General features: G+C 36.8%; 1 protein-coding gene across 1 annotated transcript; it reads left to right on the forward strand.

Moving 5' to 3' along the window:
- The first annotated feature begins 8,084 nt into the window (after nt 1-8,084).
- LOC113104026 (CD209 antigen-like protein D) lies at nt 8,085-9,682 on the forward strand. The gene is made up of 5 exons (XM_026266029.1): nt 8,085-8,337; nt 8,419-8,775; nt 8,885-9,012; nt 9,252-9,361; nt 9,472-9,682. The coding sequence occupies exons 1-5, from the start codon at nt 8,157-8,159 to the stop codon at nt 9,599-9,601; spliced, it is 906 nt and encodes a 301-aa protein (XP_026121814.1). The 5' UTR covers nt 8,085-8,156; the 3' UTR covers nt 9,602-9,682.
- The last annotated feature ends 14,719 nt before the right edge of the window (nt 9,683-24,401 follow it).

Here is a 24,401-nt window from a genome sequence, read left to right on the forward strand (position 1 = left end):
AAAGGAAACCTATTAGTAATAGTAAATATTTAAATGAAATGAACACACTCTAACAAGGAACAATACTTCTGCAGCTTTCCTTAATGTTACAAATGGACCCTTATTGTTAAGTATTACAATTAAATTTCAACAGTCATGCTTAAACGGTTAAAGTGGGTTAGACCACCCAGATAGCAAAATTATGTAATTAATAACTCACCCTCATGTTGTTTCAAACCAGTAAGACCTCCATTTATCTTCAGAACACAGTTTAAGATATTTTAGATTTAGTCCGAGAGCTCTCAGTCCCTCCATTGAAGCTGTGTGTACGGTATACTGTCCATGTCAAGAAAAGTAAGAAAATCATCATCAAAGTAGTCCATGTGACTTCAGAGGGTCAGTTAGAATATTTTGAAGCACTGAAAATACATTTTGGTCCAAAAATAGCAAAAACGACGACTTTATTCAGCATTGTCTTATCTTTCGTGTCTGTTGTGAGAGAGAGTTCAAAACAAAGCAGTCTGGATATCTGGTTCGCGAACTAATAATTCAGTTCACCAAATCGAACTGAATCGTTTTAAATGGTTTGCATTTCTAATACGCATTAATCCAAAAATGACCTAAGCTGTTAACTTTTTTAATGTGGCTGACACTCCCGCATGCACTCAAACAGTACACTGACTGAACTGCTGTGAAGAGAGAACTGAAGATGAACACAGAGCCAAGGCAGATAAAAAGAACCGAGGAGCTGATGATACTGCGCATGTGTGATTCAGCGTGAAGCAGACTGACACACAGAGCGTCTGAACCGGACTGATTCTTTTGGTGATTGATTCTGAACTGATTCTGTGCTAGTGTTATGAGCGCGGGTAAACCGAAGGCCATTACGTCGAGCGCAAAAGAACCGGTGAATCGTTTTCTTCAACCCGTTTATTTAATCTAACTGTCCGAAAGAACTACTGGTGATCCCTAAACCGATGCAACCGGTTCTTGACTTGTGAACGAGTCAGTCTATTGTTCGTTATCTGTCTCGGCTCGGTGTTCATCTTCAGTTCTCTCTTCACAGCAGTTCAGTCAGTGTACTATTTGAGTTGGTTAACCGACACAGTGCTGTAGTCACTGAAATTTATTTTCGTTTTACCAATATGTCAAAATCTGCCAAAAGTACTTTGTGGTTGTCTTCTATGTTATAAAGTTAGCAAAACCTCCAAGTCCAGTCTATTAGAGTGTTCCAGTCTTCATAATAGAAACATCTTGCGGCACGAATGTATCATTACAAATAAATATAACATCTCCAGTTATTTAGCTGAGCATCAATTGTACGTTAGTACAATAAGTTTAATTTAATAAGAGGCGATCTAGAGTTGAAATGTTTTGTTTTTATTATTTTTTTATCAAGTGATCAAAGTGTTTGTTGTCGCTGCGATCAGTGGCCCGGATGCTGTGTACAGTCTGCACTGTATAAGGTCTGCACTCGGACACATGCTTCAATTCGTTGTGGAGACCAGACGGTCTATTCGTTCCGGTGAAATTACTAAACATAAATATACACAAACGTATCCCTGTCTGATATACAACAACTGATAAACATAATCAGTTTTGATAAATACATAAAATAAAAATAAAACATACGAGTGTGGGTTAAAACCCAAACCCGGACCTCTGACACGCTAGGCAAAAGTTCTACCACTGAAACATTTGAGCTGACAAACAGATATATTGTAGCTTGATATTCACTATAGGAAGAAAGTGCAGCATAAAAAATATCATATTTTAGCATTAAAATCTCTTTAACATTTATGGTGATCTGAGAGGGAGGGGGAGTCCAGTTAATGGGGCGTAATTCATTAGCTTTACTGAGAATTGTTGAGAACTGTTTTTGTCCATGATTATTTTGTCAAAACATCTTTTGTCTATGGTAACTCTAATCTACATTAACTATTTAATTAGTATCCAGTTATTTATATTAAATTTGTGGAGTAAACAACTACTTCTGAACTAATAAAATAATAAACATAAAAATGTTTGAGTCAATTGGCCTCATACATTTTCCTTATGAAAGAGGTTACTGCAAGCTAATCCTTTTTGCCTCCCTTTAATTCGAATACATCCATGAACTGGCAGTTTTGAAAAGTGCTTTGAATATAGGGGAAATATGATCTAGCCTACAACACGATGACTTATTGCCTTATCCGATCATTGAAAAATCATAGGCCTAGGCTACTGAATTTGTTCAAATATATGTTCTGTTTAACTAAAATGCTATATTTTTTTTTTCGATTGTGATTTTATCTTCTGTTTTAGATGCTCTTACTCAGCCGATGGGGACAGCTACCAACACTCAATTTTCACCCAAAAGTGGCTACGCTATGCGCCAGACCAGGCAGGAGGGACTGGACAATAACTTATGCAGGCATCAGATGACAATGAAGTGTAAATAAGGAGTAGAGAGGCTAATAAACATGAATTTTATTTTAAATATTGTGGTGTGTTCTGTGTTTTATACAAGATTTAAAATGTTCCATTAATTTTTTACTTCCTGGCTGTAGATAAAGCAGGCTATTAAATTTATGGCATTACATTTAAAATTAACATTTAAAAACAATTGATATTCCATTGAAATCACGTTGATCATTAGTTCAGTTGAAATTTCAACATTGTTTCAATATTCCTGATAATTGAAATTCCGTTGATCTATGGACATTGTTTCACATTGTTTTCATTGTTTCAATATTAAATCAGGGTGCAAAAAGATGTTGAATCAACATCAGAGTTCGATGTTGATTCAATGACTTAATGTTGACAACGGAATGTTGATTCAGCATTGTTTCAATGACTGTTTGCTATCTGGGCCGTTAGCCCAGCCCAGAGCCATATAGAGTGAGAGTTGCGACAACTCCATTGACTCCAATGGAACGCTTTTTTTACAGCAATGGCGGCTCGTGGAGCCGCTAAATAGTTCCCGGAAGTAGCAGCAAACCGATGGCGCCGTAGAGATGCAGCAGAACAAACCATTTGCGACGCTCTTTTAAAAGGTAAGATGTTTAAATAATAAGATTGAATATTATCAGTACATCTTAATAACAATAAATTGCAAATTAAAACCTTCTAGTAGATTATCACTCATTAAATGAGTAGATTTAAGGGATGTTATCAGATAACTAAGGCTAGGATTGGAGCTGAATAAAGTTAGTAACGAACACACTATTAATTGTAAAATCTGTTCTAATCTGTTTAATCCATAGTGTTTGGAATTAGATAAAAAGGAGTCTAAACATATTTTTTTGCAGGGTGGGGAAAGTTAGCTAACGTTACATAGCCTATTACGTTAGTTCAATATAACGTGTGACAGCGGTGAGTGGAAGTGGTAAAAATGAGGTTATAACATTTGTTACGTATTACACGTATTAAATTCCTTAATAATAAAATGCACCCTATTGATATAAATTTAGAGTGAATTGAGTTTGCAAAAAAACATGGGTGGAGTGTTTTTAGTCATTTTGACTCATTGACTATTACCTGTCTATATTATATAATAAAACTGTATTATATACTTAAACTTGTTAGTGTATAAAAGTAACATACTGTAACATTCTGTGGGTGCTGGTGTGTGGAGGATTAGTGGTGCCACTGGACTGTTCTGTGATGGAGCATCAGTGATGATGCAGGTCAGGAGTGCTGAGGGGACCTTTTTTTTTTTTTTGATAGCTGCATTTTCATTCTTTATTTTTCTTAGTGCTGCCTTACATCGTTTGATATTTTTTCAATCAGCAGCCATTTCTTGTATGTTCACAGGTCTAGGGGTGCATCGTGGAGCAGGGCCCTCCTCTTTTTGACCACAGGACGATGTACAAAGATTGTGGGAATAGCATCTGGTCTCAGCCTACTCTTGAATTTTTTGGTCATGACTAATTGCTTTGTCTCAATGTGCCTAGCAGAGTGACTTGAGTTTAGTTTTTGCCTACCCACATACAGTACATATCACATGGTGGTTAAATGCACAGTTATAGGTAACACTGATGACTCCCTGCGAATGTCTCACCATGAGTCTCCGCTCCCTGGGTTTTGCAAGGCTTTGCTTGTTCCTTATTTCTAGTAAATCATTTTCAATGTAAAAAAGTGCATATAAATTTAAGTATAATTACCTAACAATTTTTTGTTGTTGTAATTTTTATTTATATTTAGATTGCTCCTGCTGACTGGAGCCAATCATTATTTTCTCCTCTTTATGTCAGCGGGGAAGCCATACATTTGCTCACCTTTCTCTGACGTAGTGGAGCAATGGTGGATACTATGTAAGGACAACATTAAAGAGAGGACACATACAAAATGCTTGACATGCTATTAAATTTATTAGAAATGTATTCATGAATTGCTGTAAATAGTTAATTGTATTTATTTGAATAAAAATACAAAGAAAAAGTAATCTCGTAATATATAATTACAATTTAAAATAACAGTTTTCTATTTTAAAATGTAATATACTCCTGTGATGCCAACCTGAATTTTCAGCATCATTATTGTTGAATGGCAGTGTACATATTATTTATAAAACATAATTATATTACTATATGTAATTGTAAGAATTATAAACAGTAAGCTTCATTTTACATTTATTTAACATGCTAATTACTGCTGCTAACATTTAATTGACCCATAGTGCGGTGCGAGCTGAAAATCACCTGTCACCAGCCTGTCTCTCTACTACCTGAAAGTCATCAATATGACATTAGTTAACATGAGATCAGTGAAAAAAAGGACAAAATGTAACGTAAAAAGGCAACAGCAACCTGTGTTTATACAACTTAACTTAACGTTAGCCTGAAATACGTTTTTAAAATAATGGTAATTGAACACTAATCCTCAAATATTATCAGGGGCGTTCACATAGCACGTCTTTTGCTCGCGCAAGTTCGTTATTTCCAACATAGGCACGCGGTATGCACACTCATAATGGAAGCAACGCGGTTGCATTGCGCCCAGCGTTTTCCACGCGTTTTTAGGCGCGAATTATTGAAGACAAAAGCGATGACCGTCGGTAACCCACAGGCTGACATGTTGATGTGATATCTGATCTAAGTGGGCGTGGTGTGCATAAGGTAGAGAGGACATGACTGATGATAGTGTCCTGATCCAGTCACGGCGCTATATTCTCAGCCTGCGCTCCAGCTGATAATCAACTTTATTTTAAAAAACAATTTATATATTGTATATTTAAACTGAAAACATGGTGTGATTAACACTCAAGTCATTCAAGTCATCGTCTCTCAAGTCAAGTCAAGTCCCGAGTCCTTAACTTCCAAGTCCAAGTCAAGTCTCAAGTCATAAAAATAGCGACTCGAGTCCACTCGAGTCCGAGTCACCAAGTCACAAGTCCCCATGTCTGCTAATAATATAAGTACACCTCAGGAAACATTAAAAAAGGGACCAAAAGTAATGGGACAGATTAACAATCATAAATCAAACTTTCATTTTTTAATACTTGGTTGCAAATCCTTTGCAGTCAATTACAGCCTGAAGTCTGGAGATCAATTAGACATCAGTGTACGCTGGGTTTCATCCCTGGTGATGCTCTGCCAGGCCTCTACTGCAACTGTCTTCAGTTCCTGCTTGTTCTTGGGGCATTTTCCCTTCAGTTTTGTCTTCAGCAAGTGAAATGCATGCTCAATCGGATTTAGGTCAGGTGATTGACTTGGCCATTGCATAACATTCCACTTCTTTCCCTTAAAAATCTCTTTGGTTGCTTTCGCAGTATGCTTCGGGTCATTGTCCATCTGCACTGTGAAGCGCTGACCAATGATTTCTGAAGCATTTGGCTGAATATGAGCAGATAAAATTGCCCGAAACACTTCAGAATTCATCCTAATGCTTTTGTCAGCAGCCACATCATCAATAAATACAAGATAACCAGTTCCACTGGCAGCCATACATGCCCACGCCATGACACTACCACCACCATGCTTCACTGATGAGGTGGTATGATTTGGATCATGAGCAGTTCCTTTCCTTCTCCATGGTCTTCTCTTTCCATCACTCTGGTACAAGTTGATCTTTGTCTCATCTGTCCATAGGATTGTTGTTCAAGAACTGTGAAGGCTTATTTAGATGTTGTTTGGCAAACTCTAATCTGGCCTTCCTGTTTTAGAGACTCACCAATGGTTTACATCTTGTGGTGAACCCTCTGTATTCACATGGTGAAGTCTTCTCTTGATTGTTGACTTTGACACACACATACACCTACCTCTTGGAGAGTGTTCTTGATCTGGCCAACTGTTGTGAATGTTTTCTTCACCAGGGAAAGAATTCTTCGATCATCCACCACAGTTGTTTTCCATGGTCTTCCGGGTAGTTTGGTGTTTGTAAAATAAACCAAAGAGAATTTTTAAGGGAAAGAAGTGGAATGTTATGCAATGGCCAAGTCAATCACCTGACCAATATCCGATTGAGCATGCATTTCACTTGCTGAAGACAAAACTGAAGGGAAAATGCCCCAAGAACAAGCAGGAACTGAAGACAGTTGCAGTAGAGGCCTGGCAGATCATCACCAGGGATGAAACCCAGTGTACGCTGATGTCTAATTGATCTCCAGACTTCAGGCTGTAATTGACTGCAAAGGATTTGCAACCAAGTATTAAAAAATGAAAGTTTGATTTATGATTGTTAATCTGTCCCATTACTTTTGGTCCCTTAAAAAGTGGGGTGTACATATACAAACTGTTGTAATTCCTACACCGTTCACCTGATTTGGATGTAAATACCCTCAAATTAAAGCTGAAAGTCTGCAGTTAAAGCACATCTTGTTCGTTTCATTTCAAATCCATTGTGGTGGTGTATAGAGCCAAAAAGATTAGAATTGTGTCGATGTCCCAATATTTATGGACCTGACTGTATATATATATATATTAGTTAAACAACATATTTGTTCAGTAATAACTATGAAAAAAGGCTTTAAACCATAGACAATGGTCTTATCATGTATAATTGTACAAAGAACTGGTTTCAGCTCCGCCTACTTCAAGTTTTATCTGAATACAGATACAGATGCAAATGATTTTGAGATTGTTACAGAAACAGATACAGATACGAATACTGGCTTTGCTGCACACCCCTATTAATAATAATATAATGGTGATTAAAAATAGTGAAAAAATAATAAATGTTCAACATAACTTGAAATACACAATTTCTCTTATACATTTATGTTTTATTTATAGTCAAATCATTGTTCATTAAAGTAGGTTTATCAACATGTTATATGTCAGCTGCCCATATACATGCTCTCTAGTGTTAAAGTTGCACAAATATCACTTTATTTGAGATTAACGCTTAGCCTTCGCATCAGTTTCATGTTGTTTCATGTTTTAACTGATGTTTAAAATAGAATCAAGAAACCACAAACATGGACAGGAAACGACACAGGAAAAACGTTCAGCATTAGTATATGTTGCTACACAAGTGCCATTAGGCTGATCGTTAATCATATTTCATTAGATTCAATCACCACAGACTGAACCTCAAACCTGTTTTTCATTTTAGCTCATTTTGAGCAAACACTGTCATTTTATTTGTGTATGTATATCCTTTTTAAATAGTCTGCACAACTGAAGCTGTCAACACAGCAGACGCAAACAGTGTGCCTTCGGTTAACGGATGCTACCTTTAGCTGCATGTAACATTCAAATGATTTAAGAGCTCTTTTGAAGCATGTTCTGAAGCTCCTGTGAGAAGTGATACATGCAGCATCACAGAAGAATGCCACTTTTTCTTGTGAGAACAGACAATTGACAAATACATTTTTGTTTTTTTTACTAAAGAGTTGGACATCACATGGTGTCAAATAGACTCAAGCAGCAGCTTCAGTGAACTGAAATTATGTGGAAATGTATGACTGTGCTGCAAATCAGCTGTATTTAGTATTTGACACTACGGAAATATTCCTTGTCCAACTCCCTTCTCTTTTCAGTCATTTCCTGCCCTCTCTTCACTGTATCCCAGTAGTAAGAAATCAGATGCACAGAAATAAAATAAGAGAAGACTGAGTTGGTCAAGAAAATAGAGAACAGAAAAATGGGCGGTCTTTCCACTTTCCAGTAAGAGAGAAGTATGTGAGCTTTTAGCATCTCATGCCAAACCTGAATGAAAACTAAAAGCAGAGAACGGTCAATGTGAAGAGAACAATGATTAGAATTAGCAGAAAATGTATATTGCTGGATGTTAAAAGAGCAAAAATGTCTGATGTGATCAGATCTGAGTCTGAGAGAGCGGAGATTACGGTCGTTATCTATGAGAGTGCAGATTGTGTGAAAGATCATGACTTCAGGACAGAGACAAACACACAGCAACCACAACAGCAAACAGGTAAACATAGTCATTTCTTTGATTAAAAAACAAACAAACAATGAACATTCAGTCATTTAACATCAAGTCTTTGGTGTACAGGAAGTGATTCAGTGAAGATCAGAAGCTCCAGAGCAGCTGCAGTGTGTTTGGTTCTGCTGTCTGTTCTTCTGCTGACTGCAGTCACAGCGCTGTGTGTCCACATCTATACAAACAACACAAACTACACACAAGAGAGAGATCAGCTACTAACCAAGATTAACAGCCTCACAGAAGAGAGAAACCAGCTACTAACCAAGATCAACAGCCTCACAGAAGAGAGAGGCCAGATGTTGACCAACACTACTAACCTGAGTGATGAGAGAGAATGGCTACAAACTAACAACAGCAACCATATTCAATTAAACAAACAGTTAAATCAAGAGAAAAATGAACCGTTTGAGTGTTTTAATGGAATGGGTAATCATGAGATACACTAAACAAACATTCAAACTACACTATTTTACACTTTGTAAAATAACGTATACTATGTATAAATTGCTAATACTCAAACTGTTTGTGCTTACAGATGGATGGTTATACTATAAATGTAGTTTTTACTACTTTTCCTCTGAGACAAAGAGCTGGACTGAGAGCAGAAGATACTGTACAGAGAGAGGAGCAGATCTGGTCATCATAAACAACACAGAGAAACAAGTGAGTGTGTGTGTGTGTGTGTGTGTGTGTGTGTGTGTGTGTGTGTGTGTGTGTGTGTGTGTGTGTGTGTGTGTGTGTGTGTGTGTGTGTCTGGTAATACTTGTATAATAATATATGAGAAGAGGTAAAATTCAAATTTTTACAGTTTAACAATAATTACACCTATGGAATGTCTGCATAAAACTATGAAAAGTGTGTTTGTGTGTATGGTGGTTGCTTAAAAAGCAAATCCTTTTCAGAAAACTGTTGATAAAATGCGAGATGGCAAGACTGGATTCTGGATTGGTCTGACTGACAGTGAAGAAGAGGGCAACTGGAAATGGGTTGATGGCAGCACACTGACCTCTGGGTAAGAAATCACTGAACTGAACTGATTATTATCTAATAAATGATTCTCAAGTCAGTGTCATATCACACAGAAAGCAGCACTGAACATCTAATGCTGATCTGTTGATGCAGGTTCTGGGGGTTTGGACAGCCCGGTGGAAATACAAGCGAGAATTGTGCTGTGTCTTATTCATCAGTGTTTCATGACTATTCATGTAACACCAATTTTAAATGGATCTGTGAGAAGAACATTTTGGAATGAACACTTAAAGACCAGGATTTTTTTATAATTTATCATTAGTTATTTTTTATATTGTAGATAATACTTTTTTTTACTATTAAAGCTTTGAAGTGGTTAATATGAGGCGCCATGTAGGATTTAAATCAAACTTCGCTTATCAATATATACATAAAACACGTGCATATACACCTATAAATTACTCGCATATACATGCATACTACTGAATGTTCAAAAATACATATATAAAATACACGTGAACACTAATATGAAATCGATACCAATACATATAATGTTAGCAATGTATGCATACACACTTGTGAATAACTTGCATATACATATAAACTTGACACGTGCATACACCTACAGACACTCACATATACATATTAACTTGATCCATGCATATACACCTATTAAACACTCGCACATACATATAACCTCGCTGCATACAAACACAACTGCACATACTCGCACATACATATAAACTTGATCAGTGCATATACACCTATTAAACACTCGCACATACATATAAACTCGATGAGCGCATACACATCCATAAAACACTCGTGCATACAAAAACAATAACATTTACTAAGGTATACAGTTCAGATGAGAAAAACATGTGTACATGTATATATGCGAGTGATTTCATATGTGGATCTGCGTGAATTTTCAGTATAAACGGAAGGCATTTCAGTGTAAACGGAAGGCGTTTCAGTTTAAAAGGAAGTCGTTTAAGCGTGTACGGAAGTAACCTGTCTAAATCATAGACAGTAAAAGAAATGGACACAGCGACCCCATTGGAACTCAATTGAGACAAATGAAGCCCAGTTTTAGCGTTTTTTAGCACTTCCTTTTCTGACGCGCAGACTCAAACGAAGCTTGACGACGTCAGCAACCTGTCTGCCAGATGTAAATCTTCTAAGTGGCTGTGCGTGCAAACTGCCATCGTTAATCTTGAAGAGACAGTGAGCTTGAGCGGGGAGTTCTTTGGCGTGAGTGAGCAGGAGTAAGTATTCTGATTAATTATTTTGTATAGTATTTTAAAATGTAACGCCAGTACGCCATATTAAGTTAATTGCCTGCGAGCTTCTCCTCCTGTCTGTACGGTAATGCGACAGAGAGCCGAGTGGTTATGACGCAATCGTTAGCCTATTTTTTACAAAAACTGTTTATACGGGGCCATAATGTAACATAGAAGGTAATGGAGCCCTTTATACATTGTCGTGTATCTTTAGAAATAAATAATGGACAAACGGAGTCTTTAAACGCCTCAGATGTAAAGTTATACGCTGTCAAAGTGACGCCAAAATGAATGGGAGTCAATGGGAATGCTAACGCAAGTGAAGTTCTGCTAAAAGATGGCAGCCCCCACCCGAACTTCAACTTCCGGTCGAGTTCCTTGCCCCTTGGTCTAAATACCGCATTTGCAATCATGGACCGGGATTGTGCTACACCTGAAGCATTTTGCGGAATGTTCTTTTTTCGCCCACTATTATAAGATCAATTACCATCAGTTTGTGTTGCCTGCTCACCTGCAGTCTCTGTCTGCAGTCAGAAACACAATCTGAATCGCGCACTTTGTTTCGGCCTTCGAGCCCTGGTGGCATACAAAGCATCAATAACACCGCAAACGATGCGATCATCCGCCGGCGAAGTTCACGGACCGTGATATCACACTTGTCAGTGGTAAAGTACCTGGCAGTTTCGATCTAGAAAAAGATGAGAATTTCACTTCTATGCAATCTTCACGAAATAACTTCCAAACGCTATGCAAGTTAACGTTACACACACACATAGACAGAGGGAGAGAGAGAGAGACAGTTTTGCCTCTAGTTAAAAAATATTAAATGTGTTCCCAACTAAGTCCCACTAGTGAACTTAGCCATTTTCAGAATTAAGTGTTTAAGCTATTTGCACAGAATCGGAATATCATAACTTCATAATATAGTGAGTATGTTTGCAAATATTTTGAACAAAACAAAATAAAAGCGATCCATGTGTCATACAGATCTATTGTGGTTGTGTTGTGTCACATGACAAGCATGACGCGTCGCCATGGAAACATTAAGGCGGTACATTCTAAAATAACGGTCGCCTAAAGAAGCTCACGCTGGGGCTCAGCTAGAATATTTTAAACTCGTGTGCGAAAGGGTTTTATTTCCGAAAATGGCTAAGCTCAAGTGGGACTGGGACTATTTCGTGAAGATTGCATAGAAGTGAAATTGTGAAATTCTCACCTTTTTCTAGATCGAAACTGCCAATTAACTTACTGCTGACGAGTGTGATATTATGGTCCTTGAATTCGCCGGTGTTATGAAATGTTCAGTGTCTGAGATATTTGGTGTCATTGAGAATAAAGAACTATATATAAAGACTCGTATGCAGTAACAACTATTTAACTTTTTTTTTCTCCTTAAAAAAGGTTTCACATGGAAGTGCATGAGAGCCTACAGTTCATGTGGAGAATGTTTGTTTGTAATTAATGTATATGTTACAAATCAGCAGAGTTTGATACTTGTACTTCTGTCTGTTATTTTGTTCCTAGTTTGCAGAAGCTCTTCTAATGGGGGAGACTCATTCTCAAGTTATATATGAGCCACTACTGCACACATACATGAAGACATGGGTAAACCCAACCTTCTCAGAATTAAGTTTTTTATTATCTGATGCAGGGGATGGTGGATGTGTACTTTATCAGTGTAATAGTTAAACATCATATACAAAAAAAAAAAAAAAAACCTTGTTTGATACAAATTTTGTATTAATAACCAGTTTTAAAGTTTTACTACATTCTGTTCCTGAAATCCACAATTTTGAAATCAAGATAATCAAAGGTAATCAAATCAAGCAAAACCTAATAAAACATGTTTCGTGAATAAAGGGTATTGTAAAAAAAAAAAAAAAAAAAAAAGAGCATGGTCTGTGGACAATTCATCTCAAAGTGCACCACAATGCAGTATATGATTAAAGACAAAAACAAAGTGTATAAAGACATTTTACAACCTTTTTTTAACTATAGAGTACATTTTATCTACTAAATGTATCAGTTTTGGGAAAAAAAAAATTTGATCAAGAATCTTCCAGTTCATGTGTGTGTATATATATATAGGCCTATATATATATATATATATATATATATATATATATATATATATATATATATATATATATATATATATATATATATATATATATATTAGTGCTGTCAATCGATTAAAAAAAATTAACTAATTAATCGCACAATTTTTTAAAATTAATCGCGATTAATCGCGATTAATCGCAATTAAAAGACTGAAACTTTTTGGATATGTAAATGTAAAATGTAAATAATTAATGTAAACTCAAGACAAAGAAACTATTTAAATTCAAAATATGATTGTTTATTGGAATTTTTGTTTAACTTGTAACACAGATTTTCTCATGTAAACAACATACCTGCAATAAACCATCAATATCCTCCAAATTAACTGTTGGCTTGAAAGCCATATTTATTACAGAGATAAAAACACAGGCATGTAAGTACCATTTGAATTTCAAAACAATCAATGCCAATAAAAAAACAAAAATGATTTCCACGTTGAATTCTAAGTGGACTGCAAAAAAATTCCAAAGTATAGTCATTGCCAGTGCTTTAAGTGGGCCAGTACGCACAGGTACTCAGTACCGCCACTTCCAAATATAGCTCTTGAGCGTACCGCCACCTCTCCGTGCGCCCAGAACGTGCTTGTAGCGTGCGGTATGCTCATTTGGACATCTGTTTTAATAGAGGTTTTAATCTTTTTGCCGATTTTCAGAGCGCCCTTCACAATGCAAGCTTCCTTATTCATCCCACCCAGAGCAGAAACTACATTAGGCTACCCATTCACCCTTAAGTTATACAAGTGAATAGCGCATGTGTCGCTTTTCCCACTGTTAAGTGTCAACAACTCAACGTGGCCGGAGAAGGTGTGTGAAACTCGTTGTGAGTTATACTAAAGCAAAATCTTGAGTATTTATTGTCTGATAAACATTAAAAACTGTCTGCGGAGGTTGAGTCGTCCTGCAGCCCCCGCTGGCTGCTCATTGCCTGCAGCATCTTTTTTCTAAGTTCTAAAAAAATACCGTAGACGGCAAGGCACAAATTTAGATATTCATTTATCTAATTAATCTATAGCCTATGCACAAAGACAATATGATCTTTTTGTCCCCCTTTTTTTTTTAAAGCTTGATGAAGAGTGAGAGCGCAAGTTGCTGCAGCTGCGAGGAGGACAGTGATGCACGCGCACAGGAGTGATTGACAGTTCGCGGCACTGTGTACAAAAAATACTCCGCTACACAATTATTTCTTTATTTTCGTTTAAGCTTATTAACGTTAGCGTTACAGAAAGGTCTGATTTACGCACTGTTACAGTCATTGTTTTTTTTTTTAAACAATGACATTTGAGTTCATGATTTTAATGTTGCTGTTTCTTGTGGCAGACTAAATGAAGAGTAATGTTTCTTGTGGCAGACTGAAGAGTAATCCGGCAGAGTTTTATACTGAAACTTTCCGTCTAAAAGTCCTTCCTTGGTCTTATCCATATTTCTTTGCACGTTGAACACACATAGGCCACAACTGGAAATAAAAAAAAACTGCAACCGCGTTAATTGCGTTATTTTTTTTTAACGCGTTAAATATTTCAAATTAATCGAATGCGTTAACGCGCTAATTTTGACAGCACTAATATATATATATATATATATATATATATATATATATATATATATATATATATATATATATATATATATATATATATAACATTCCGATTTCGTTTTGTTATTAAAAACTTTTTTTTTTTGAATGACTGAGCAAACGATTAGGAATGACACAGATCCCTGTCCATAATTGCAAATTTGGTTACTTCCGTTCACACTTAAACGCCTTCCGTTTACACTGAAATGCCTTCCGTTTATACTGAAAATTCACGCACATCCACATATGAAATCACTCGCATATATACATGTACACATGTTTTTCTCATCTGAACTGTATACGTTAGTAAATGGTATTGTTTTTGTATGCACGAGTGTTTTATGGATGTGTATGCGCTCATCGAGTTTATATGTATGTGCGAGTGTTTAATAGGTGTATATGCACTGATCAAGTTTATATGTATGTGCGAGTATGTGCAGTTGTGTTTGTATGCAGCGAGGTTATATGTATGTGCGAGTGTTTAATAGGTGTATATGCATGGATCAAGTTAATATGTATATGTGAGTGTCTGTAGGTGTATGCACGTGTCAAGTTTATATGTATATGCAAGTTATTCACAAGTGTGTATGCATACATTGCTAACATTATATGTATTGGTATCGATTTCATATTAGTGTTCACGTGTATTTTATATATGTATTTTTGAACATTCAGTAGTATGCATGTATATGCGAGTAATTTATAGGTGTATATGCATGTGTTTTATGTATGTATTGATAAGCGAAGTTTGATTTAAATCCTACACGGCGCCTCATAGATTAAATTGGAATATAAATATATGAATCTTATTATTTATAAATATAAATATGGTGTCTTTTTTCAACTGGTGAGAATTTTAGGAAGATCTCTGCTAATGATGCAGTCTGGATTGGTCTGACTGACAGTGACGGAGAGGACAGATGGAAATGATGGCATCACACTGACCTCTGGGTGAGAAATAACTGAACTGATTATTATCTAGCAGCAACAAACAGGAACTGGGGCTCTGAAGGGCCAAATAGATATATAAAAGAGAACTGTGCCTTGACTATGTCATGGAACTACACATGTATATGTATGTGAGAGGAAAATTTTACAATAATTTTATTAAAAGCAACAGGCTATGTTTATTCTTAACACAAATATCTCTTTAAATCACCATGATGTTTAGAACCATTTTGACATTTAACATTTTTGTCTGTCAAGACACCCAACAAAGTGTAATACTAATTTTATTATTAAAGCCTTGAAGTGATTGCATGGGTATCACATTTTTCATCTTGCTCCCAGGCTAAATAAAGTCAGTCCCAACATCGTTCCCTAATGTGCTGCACTTGACACACACTCAGCGAGGAACTGTGTAAGGCTGAAAGCTGCTTCTTTGCATAGTTTGAGCATAAAAGATTTACACCTCACTTTGTAAAGATTAAATTCCCTCAGCTAATTCACTTTAACAGGGAAGCCAACAATCGCCTTTTCACACAGAAGATGAGATATTCTTGTACTTAAAGAATCTCCTTCGACTCTTTGTGAGAATAATCTGATTAAAATGAAGATGATGGGCAGAGAAGTCTAATTGTTTGGTAATTGTATTGAATCATAGAAGTCTCTGTCAGATTAATTGTGATGGTTTTTATTTTAAATAATTTAGCTGCTTAATTAAGGCTGCTTTTTTGCAATTCTTTTTTTCTGAGAAAGTATTAAATTATCTTCTGTGTGAAATATTAAAATGACTGTTTTTTTTTTTTGTTTTTTTTTTTTTGCTGAGCAGTAATTAAAGTTTAGGCATGAGTAGGAAGCCCCATGTCTTCTCTTTGCATGAAAAAATAATAAATTCGTTTTAAGTAATTAATAAGTTTGTTTTAAGTAGGTTTTGTTATTAGATTATTTTAATTTAACTCTTGAATCCGAATCCGTCTGTTGTCTCTGTTGTCTCGTCGACGCCATTTTGCATCTTATTTTTTTTTGACGACAGTTAAAATTACCTCAAAAGAAGAACATTTATATTATTGTATATGATATGCTGCACTCGTCTTCTTCTAGACGGATTGTCCTGAACATTTAATAGATATTTTCATCTTAGGGGGACCTTGCAGCTAAGATCATATAGATTTACATAAAGAGTGTTAACATGCCAGGGGCTATGATGTAATAATACAATAATCAGGCAAGAGGCACCTTGGCCCATAAACCTAAAATAGAAGCAAGAAAGCGAGCTTCTATGCAAGAAATCAGGTCTATATAGTATTAGGCTGTGTGTTCACGTAGCGCCGGTGGAGAAGACAAAAGGAAAAGACAGCACTCACAGAGTCAGTGGTTTGTAACTGCGGTGACTTCCCGTCCTCCTCAGGATTCATACAAACAGAAAGCTGAGCTTATTTTCTGTTTCAGGAGGGCACTGTTTTCTTCGTTGCTATTTATCAGCCTGTCACCCGGCAGGGATCAAATTTTCCCTGAAGACACCGTGAAATTACACATACTTTTCCCCTTTCCCTCAAGACCTCTAGGATAAACATCACAGTTTAAGCCTCTGGAGCCAGATAAGCTGTTTGGCAGATAAAAATTTGACCTCTCCTTTCACCCTGTTTGTCCTGACTGTTGAACTCAGCGAGGAACTGCGTGATCCGTCACCTCTAATACATTAGACTCAAAATCCTTTTCTGCTTTTTTGTATTTTCATTTTTAATACATTTGAGGAAAACGGCAAGATGTAAAAATAATTTGTGGCCAGCTAATTCTTGAGGCTGTGTCTTTGTGAAAGTCACAGTCATATCAGTTACTATCGTCTAACTCTTTGTGGTAGCAATATGATATATGATTTTATAACAAACGTCCCACCAGATCAAATTGTCAATAACTTTCTCTTAGAAGTACACTGCATTTTCACCCATGAGAGGAAGGGTGCAGAAATAATATTCAAAATGTCACGACTCTGGACGTGGTGTGATGGAGGAGTCAGTCTCTTCACAACACTGGTAACATAAAAATGAAGCCGGATGCAATAAACATAACATTAAAAAAAGGTGCCATCTCTTTAAGCTTCCCTCTGCTGTCCTTATCTGTCCATTTTCAGAATGAGCTGGGCATTATCATGAGTCAGCATTATTATCAAACAGAATTACACACCTGGATAAAGTCAACCGAGAGTGAGGCGACAGGATTATTTCCATATTTATTAGCATCTAATCTCATTCCCTCATTTGGATACTTCATTCTGCTAGTGCACACTGTCTCAGACTTGTCTATGCAAAAAGCTGTAATCAAAATATAATTCTGTCCCCTGAATAACAAACACAAGTTTTATATTAGTTTCCCCTCCCTCCCCACGTTCTCTTTTCAGTGTCATATTAAGTGGCGTGGTGGAAAACAAAACACCCACAGTCATAAGCAAATTGAGTAGGAAACCGCAAATACAGTGTCTATCTCAAAGCTGTGGAACAGTATTCCTTTCATAAAATAATTTCAGTTTGTGCATACATCTAGTGTTTATAAACATTAAGTAATTTCCTTACTGAAAATATATCAAAACTTAACTTTTGATTAGTTTGAAGGTGTTCACTTTACTAAGAATTCATTTGGACAACTTCAAAGGCAATTTTCTCAGTATTTAGATTTTTTTGCACCTTAAGATTCCAGGGTCCGGTTCCCCAATAACCCTCACTCTTAGCACGCTAAGAAGACCTAGAAAGATATATCTTACCAAAGTTGTTTATGTTCCGTGTGTTCCCCGAAGTTGTTCCTAAGTGTGTTCGTCCTTAGGAAGCTTCTTAGCACACTGCCTCTTACGTCTGAAGTTACAAGAGTGCTTTCCAAAGTGAGGGTCCTGAATTAGTTGGCATCGATTGCTCAGGAATCGAATTTCCACTTCACGCGAAGGTGCAATACAGCGTTAAGAAAGACAACACGTTCTATGCAAATGAAACATTTCTCTAATTATTACAGTAACAATTATTTTAACATAGTTTAAGTTATCAGTAGAATATAGACTATAAATTAAATTATCAAATGGTCAGTAATATGTTCACACGATATGTTGTGACGGTTAGACGAACCGGGTATCCCTCGCTAATCATCCACCCTTCTTATCCCGTTGTGCCACTTGTGTCGCTTCTTGACATGGGTTTAACGACTTATAAAAATTATATAATACACTTTTATATTAATGGTAAGGTACTTTACAATCAGAATTGATTGGCAAGCAGCTGCAGATACTTATGTTTAATGCGGTGTTGATTGCTATTGGTTAATGTTTTCAATAAAAAGCAACCTATATACAATGAACACAGAGAGAGAGAGAGTTAGATACAGAATATACTGGGGAAGCAATGTAAAAAAGGGCACCAAGCTTTTCGTCAGAGGAACTTGAAGTTTTGCTGGACCTTGCCACCAGGTCAGAGAGAACAACCCTATGGTCCACTATAACCTGCACGTTTATTATTATTAGCCTATGCCTGATCAATCACTGATGAATTGGCGATAGGGATGAGTGTGCCATCTACCAGGATACCAGGATGTAATCCCCGACATGGCGCAGAAGGGCGTTGGTGACAGTGTGGACGCACCTCCACACTGAGGTCTTGATTAGGCCGTAGCCCTCTTCCACGACCTCGATGAAGCTCTCTGTAGCAAAAAACAAAGTGCTGCAATCAGCTGGAATTCATTCCATAATGAGTTGTCTTGGGAGGTGAATTTTTTTTTAATATAGACACGTCAGGCAAAATGTCAAAAGGGCTTAAGTTTTGCAGAATAAAAAAATTGACATGCACTAAACGACTCCGTGTCCGGCTCCGTCTTTGATTCAATACAAGGACACGTTGGATCGCTGCCATTGTTGGTCGCTTACTGGACACCACCATGCTTACCCATTTATAGATCTTAGCCATTTAGAGCCAAATTGTTTGCCAGATTTTAATTATCAAAAGTGATTGCCAATTCACTTTAATTACATTACGAAAAAGGCTAATTACCACCATATTAGTTCTGATACCACATAAAGTCAACTTCCATTGCAAACATAATTTATTATGAGTCTTAAAATGTCTATAACATAAAATCATTGTTGAGCCACAACATTGTCAACATACCATAGTTTGACTTGTACTGCGCTGCGCTGATTTCTAAAGACTGCTGCACAGTGATGGAGACTAGCGTCTTGAGCTCAAACAATGCTAAGAGAGAGCTTACAAATGGTCCAGACCAACCTTACAAAAGTGTGACTTACAGAAGATATACTTAGCGTACGAACGTGTCGGGAATCGTGCCATAAGGAATAGGTTAAGAACTTATTAGCGATAAGAACATTATGGGGAACCGGGCCCAGATGTGTTGTATCTCATTGTATCTCGGCCAAATATTGTCAGATCCTAATAAAATATACATCAATGGAAAGCTTATTTATTCAGATTTCGTGTGATGTATAAATCTTAATTTTGTAAAATGTACACTTAATACTGGTTTTGTGGTCCATGGTCACGTCTGTTGGGTTGTTTGGTGCTTTGCGTAGTTCCCTATGAAGTAAATCAGCATTTAAACATGTACTTAAAATCTAGCGAAGGCCTTGATCCTTTAAACAATGAAGAACTGATGACTGATGGGGACAAGCAATAAATTGTAGCTTATTATTTTCATCAGAATCACTAAAAAGCGAATTGAGACATGGGGGTGGTATAGGGGGTGTCTTTAGTGGTTTCCATAGCTCATTGATTGAAACGAGAAGGATATGTTGAATTGTTTGAGTTGTGACTGAGCCTATATGCTTGTATAGATGTATAATATGTGTTTGTGTCTGTGTTATATTTAGACTGGACCAGCGGGTCTCGCTCGGACGACAGCTGTTATCAGACATCTTTAAGACCGCCAGGGACCCAATTACTGTAGTTAGCGATCTATCTGATGACAAAAAGACTTTGTTTTGCTTCTGTTCTTCTTTGTGTGCTTGCCATGGACAGACAGAATAAGAGTACAAGCAGTTCTGGGATCTCTTCTCTTTCAGCCTCTTCATTAGATCTCGACCTTCATCTTTGAATAAGTACTTACTGCTAGCTCATTGCTGAACAACCAAAAATTATGCTTTGGTAACTTTTCTCTATCTGTCTGTCAAAAGTTTAAAGAACAATACATTTATTTATTTGCTCTTATTTGATTCAACCAGTTTGAATCAGTTTGAAGGTGTTTGTGTGCGTGTGTTAGCCTTTGGTTGAGCAGTTTTCCAATTTTGAAATTGCAATTTGTACTATAATGAGCCCATTATAAAAAATGAACTGAGCTGCTATTAGAGATTTAATTATGAATTATGTAAGTCTAAAAATAATTATAAAAAGTATAAAATCATATCTTGAAAATATTTACATTTCTTTCCTATCCACCATCTCTACAGTTAGATGCATACACCTGAAATATAAGATTATTGCTGTTAGTAGAAGAAAATTGTAATTTAAAATGTAAATTAAAATGTAATTTCAGTGAGGACCAACAGTTGTTTGGTTCCTTAAGATTCTTCAGAATATATTTTATGTTAAACATAAGAACAAAACTTATACAGGTTTTAAAATGCATGAGGGTGAGTAAGTAATTACAAAATTTTAATTTTGGGTGAACTATTCTTATAAATTAAAAACTTTATTATATTGTTACTTACATCACTTGTTCACCGCCTCACTTGGTTTATGGGCTAAAGTTTAAAATAAATCTGTATTAGAGCAAACTCACAATGATGATGCAATCATACCATAAGTATTATGTGAAGAGACCTGAGGGACGGAACTGACTATGGTGTTTGTTTTCCTTTAATTGCTAATAACTAAAATGTTCCATTGAACAACAAGCCTACATTTCATCACAAACATGATACACACTGTTTCTACCATTACATGCCTTTTAAGATGAGTCAAGTTGTTTCATTTCCTTTCCGGCTTGTGTACTTTCCTCTGTGACTCTTCTGCAGACCCGACCGCTTGCACTCAGCATGTAAAACAGTTTTTGATTTTGCAGACTCTGCTCAGTGTCCTCATCCCTGAGACCTTTGTAGGACACCGCATGTTCAGAGCTGCATTGAAAGATGCACAATAAGAGGCCCAAGGGATGGCTTGGCATCACACCATCTGTGAAAATGAACAGGGCACACGGTTTTGTGAGAATGAACTTGTGACTGGTGACTTTGATGCTGGTGTCGAATCATTGTGGACTTCCCACAAAGGACTTTTCTCCGTGTCCATCAATGGCATTGTTAAATGATCCGCATACTCAGTGATCTGATTCTTACACCACTTTCTGTTCAGACCATTTCAAGGACTGCAAGTTCTGCTGAAAGTTTGAGTCATTGCCACAATGTAGGGTAAACAGAGGCAGTGATAGTGAGGGACAGACAGACAGAGCAAGGAAGTCTTGGCGTTTCCGTACACTCAGTTTGAGATGATGACCCTCAGGCATGGAGGGCATTGAGCACAGATGGTTCTTCTCTTTGGCTGGCTATCTGTCCTGAGGACGACCACAGGTCGGGTCCGGTGGTGGCGGGGCCCATATGGCTGTGAGGGCACCCCGCTCTGCCTCTCTCTCTCGCCCTCTCCATGCCCTCGATGCCACCTTCCACCTTATAGAGCTTTTCCTCACCAGCTCTGGCACAAGGATCAACAACCCTACACTTAATTTTTTTTTCTCTGGATTTCTGTCTTGGATAAAGCAGAACTGCTGATCTAGCACTCTTTAGAAAATTATGTAGAGCAAGCATCAGGTTCAACAAGGTCAAAAACAAGCGATAGAAGAGGACAAGGACATAGGCACATTTCTGATGAAATTATTGTCCACCATGTTCTAAATCTTGACCTTACAATGACTGTTTGAAGACACAATAGGTGTGCAATCAAATAATTAGCAATTTACCATAAAACTACTGTCTAGATAGATAGATGGATGGATGGATGGATGGATGATATGTTCAGGAGACATTTTAATTCCTCTGAAAATATTCCAGCTGATGCTAAGGAATAAGACTGTGAGTGAGTTAGATGCATTCCAGTCTATTTCACAGTCCACTAACACCATATCTATCACCATATCTCACCCAGCATCTGAGAAGCTCCTATTAGACCGCTGAGAGCTCTAAAAGAAGTTTTATCTATCTCTGCGTCCTCATCTGCTGAGATTACACTTTAAAACAGCTTGCGAACACCAACACTTAATTTCAACTCTCAACTCATTTCTGGTCTCTGTCTCTTGGTAAAGTGCAACGAACGCCTCCACACTCCACGGGTTTATGGAAGGCATACAGTAACGTGATGGGAGAGCTGATGAAGAAAATATTTCTCTTTTTTTTACAAGTAAGCACTGGAATGGGTTCATTCTAACAGATGTGATGTGTGGGAAGCTAGTGATGTGATCGGCAGTGTAACGGCTACTGTAGATTTCACAGAAGTGATATTGGCAATAGAGCAGACTTTATTTTTAGACTAAGGTGGGAAAACAGCTCCTGTCCTTCAATTTAAGGTTGTATTGGATAAGGACTTATTATTAATTATATATATATAATTTTTTATATATATATGCTATAGTTTTTTAAAGCTGCTGCCAACTGATTGGCCCATAAACTAAAGTGGTGAGTCGTATTATCTGTATTTTCAGTCAGTTTATGCTAATTTGACTCATTCAGTTCCTCTTGTAGTCCCAACTTGTTGAGCATAATACCAAAGGCAGGTTTTAGTTCTCAGGAAACACATGTACTGTTTAAATCTATTGCTTAAATTGCACTGTCATTTGTTGCTTTGGATAAAAGTGCCTGTCAATACATTAAAGAAAGGTTACAAGAATAAGATTTTTGAGAATAATTACATAATATGCCATTCAAGAATAAATACAGATTAGGAAAATGAATTCATAGCCTTACTTTAGCATGAATCTCATAATTTTATGACTTTATTCCCGTTAATTTTTTCTCATTATGAATATGAATATTATAATACAGTTCTTGCATAATGAAAGTCCCTATTTTATGATAATAAAATTTTAGCTTTATGTAGCAGAAATGAGTCAAACCAGACAAATCAAAGAGTCTATCAGAGCTGTGTGCATTGAAACGAGAGCCGAACTCCTCAGGAAGTCATAAATCAGTTCTAGTGCCACAAGAACCAAGCAAGATAACCAACCAACCAACTTGTTCACACAACAGCTTTCAACATTAACACCAATAGAACAATTATTGAGAATTTTAATTCGAAGAAGAGATTGTCAAATTTATTGTTCGTGATTGAAATGCAACGCTGGACATCACATGTAAACCCAGGAGATCAACTTAAATACTTGCATTGACTTCCCCCCAGCCAGCAGAACCAGACTGAAATTCCTAAGGGGGAAGGGCTTTAAACCTTTGTCTTCACAGAAAAGTCCCTTTGCCAGAGAATGGCAAAGAAACTGCTCTTTGTACATTATACAGTATTGTTCAAAATAATAGCAGTACAATGTGACTAACCAGAATAATCAAGGTTTTTAGTATATTTTTTATTGCTACGTGGCAAACAAGTTACCAGTAGGTTCAGTAGATTGTCAGAAAACAAACAAGACCCAGCATTCATGATATGCACGCTCTTAAGGCTGTGCAATTGGGCAATTAGTTGAAAGGGGTGTGTTCAAAAAAATAGCAGTGTCTACCTTTGACTGTACAAACTCAAAACTATTTTGTACAAACATTTTTTTTGTTTTCTGGGATTTAGCAATCCTGTGAATCACTAAACTAATATTTAGTTGTATGACCACAGTTTTTTAAAACTGCTTGACATCTGTGTGGCATGGAGTCAACCAACTTGTGGCACCTCTCAGCTGTTATTCCACTCCATGATTCTTTAACAACATTCCACAATTCATTCACATTTCTTGGTTTTGCTTCAGAAACAGCATTTTTGATATCACCCCACAAGTTCTCAATTGGATTAAGGTCTGGAGATTGGGCTGGCCACTCCATAACATTAATTTTGTTGGTTTGGAACCAAGACTTTGCCCGTTTACTAGTGTGTTTTGGGTCATTGTCTTGTTGAAACAACCATTTCAAGCGCATGTCCTCTTCAGCATAGGGCAACATGACCTCTTCAAGTATTTTAACATATGCAAACTGATCCATGA

Source organism: Carassius auratus, unplaced genomic scaffold, assembly GCF_003368295.1.
Source record: "Carassius auratus strain Wakin unplaced genomic scaffold, ASM336829v1 scaf_tig00217896, whole genome shotgun sequence".
In the NCBI taxonomy this organism is placed as follows: Eukaryota; Metazoa; Chordata; class Actinopteri; order Cypriniformes; family Cyprinidae; genus Carassius; species Carassius auratus.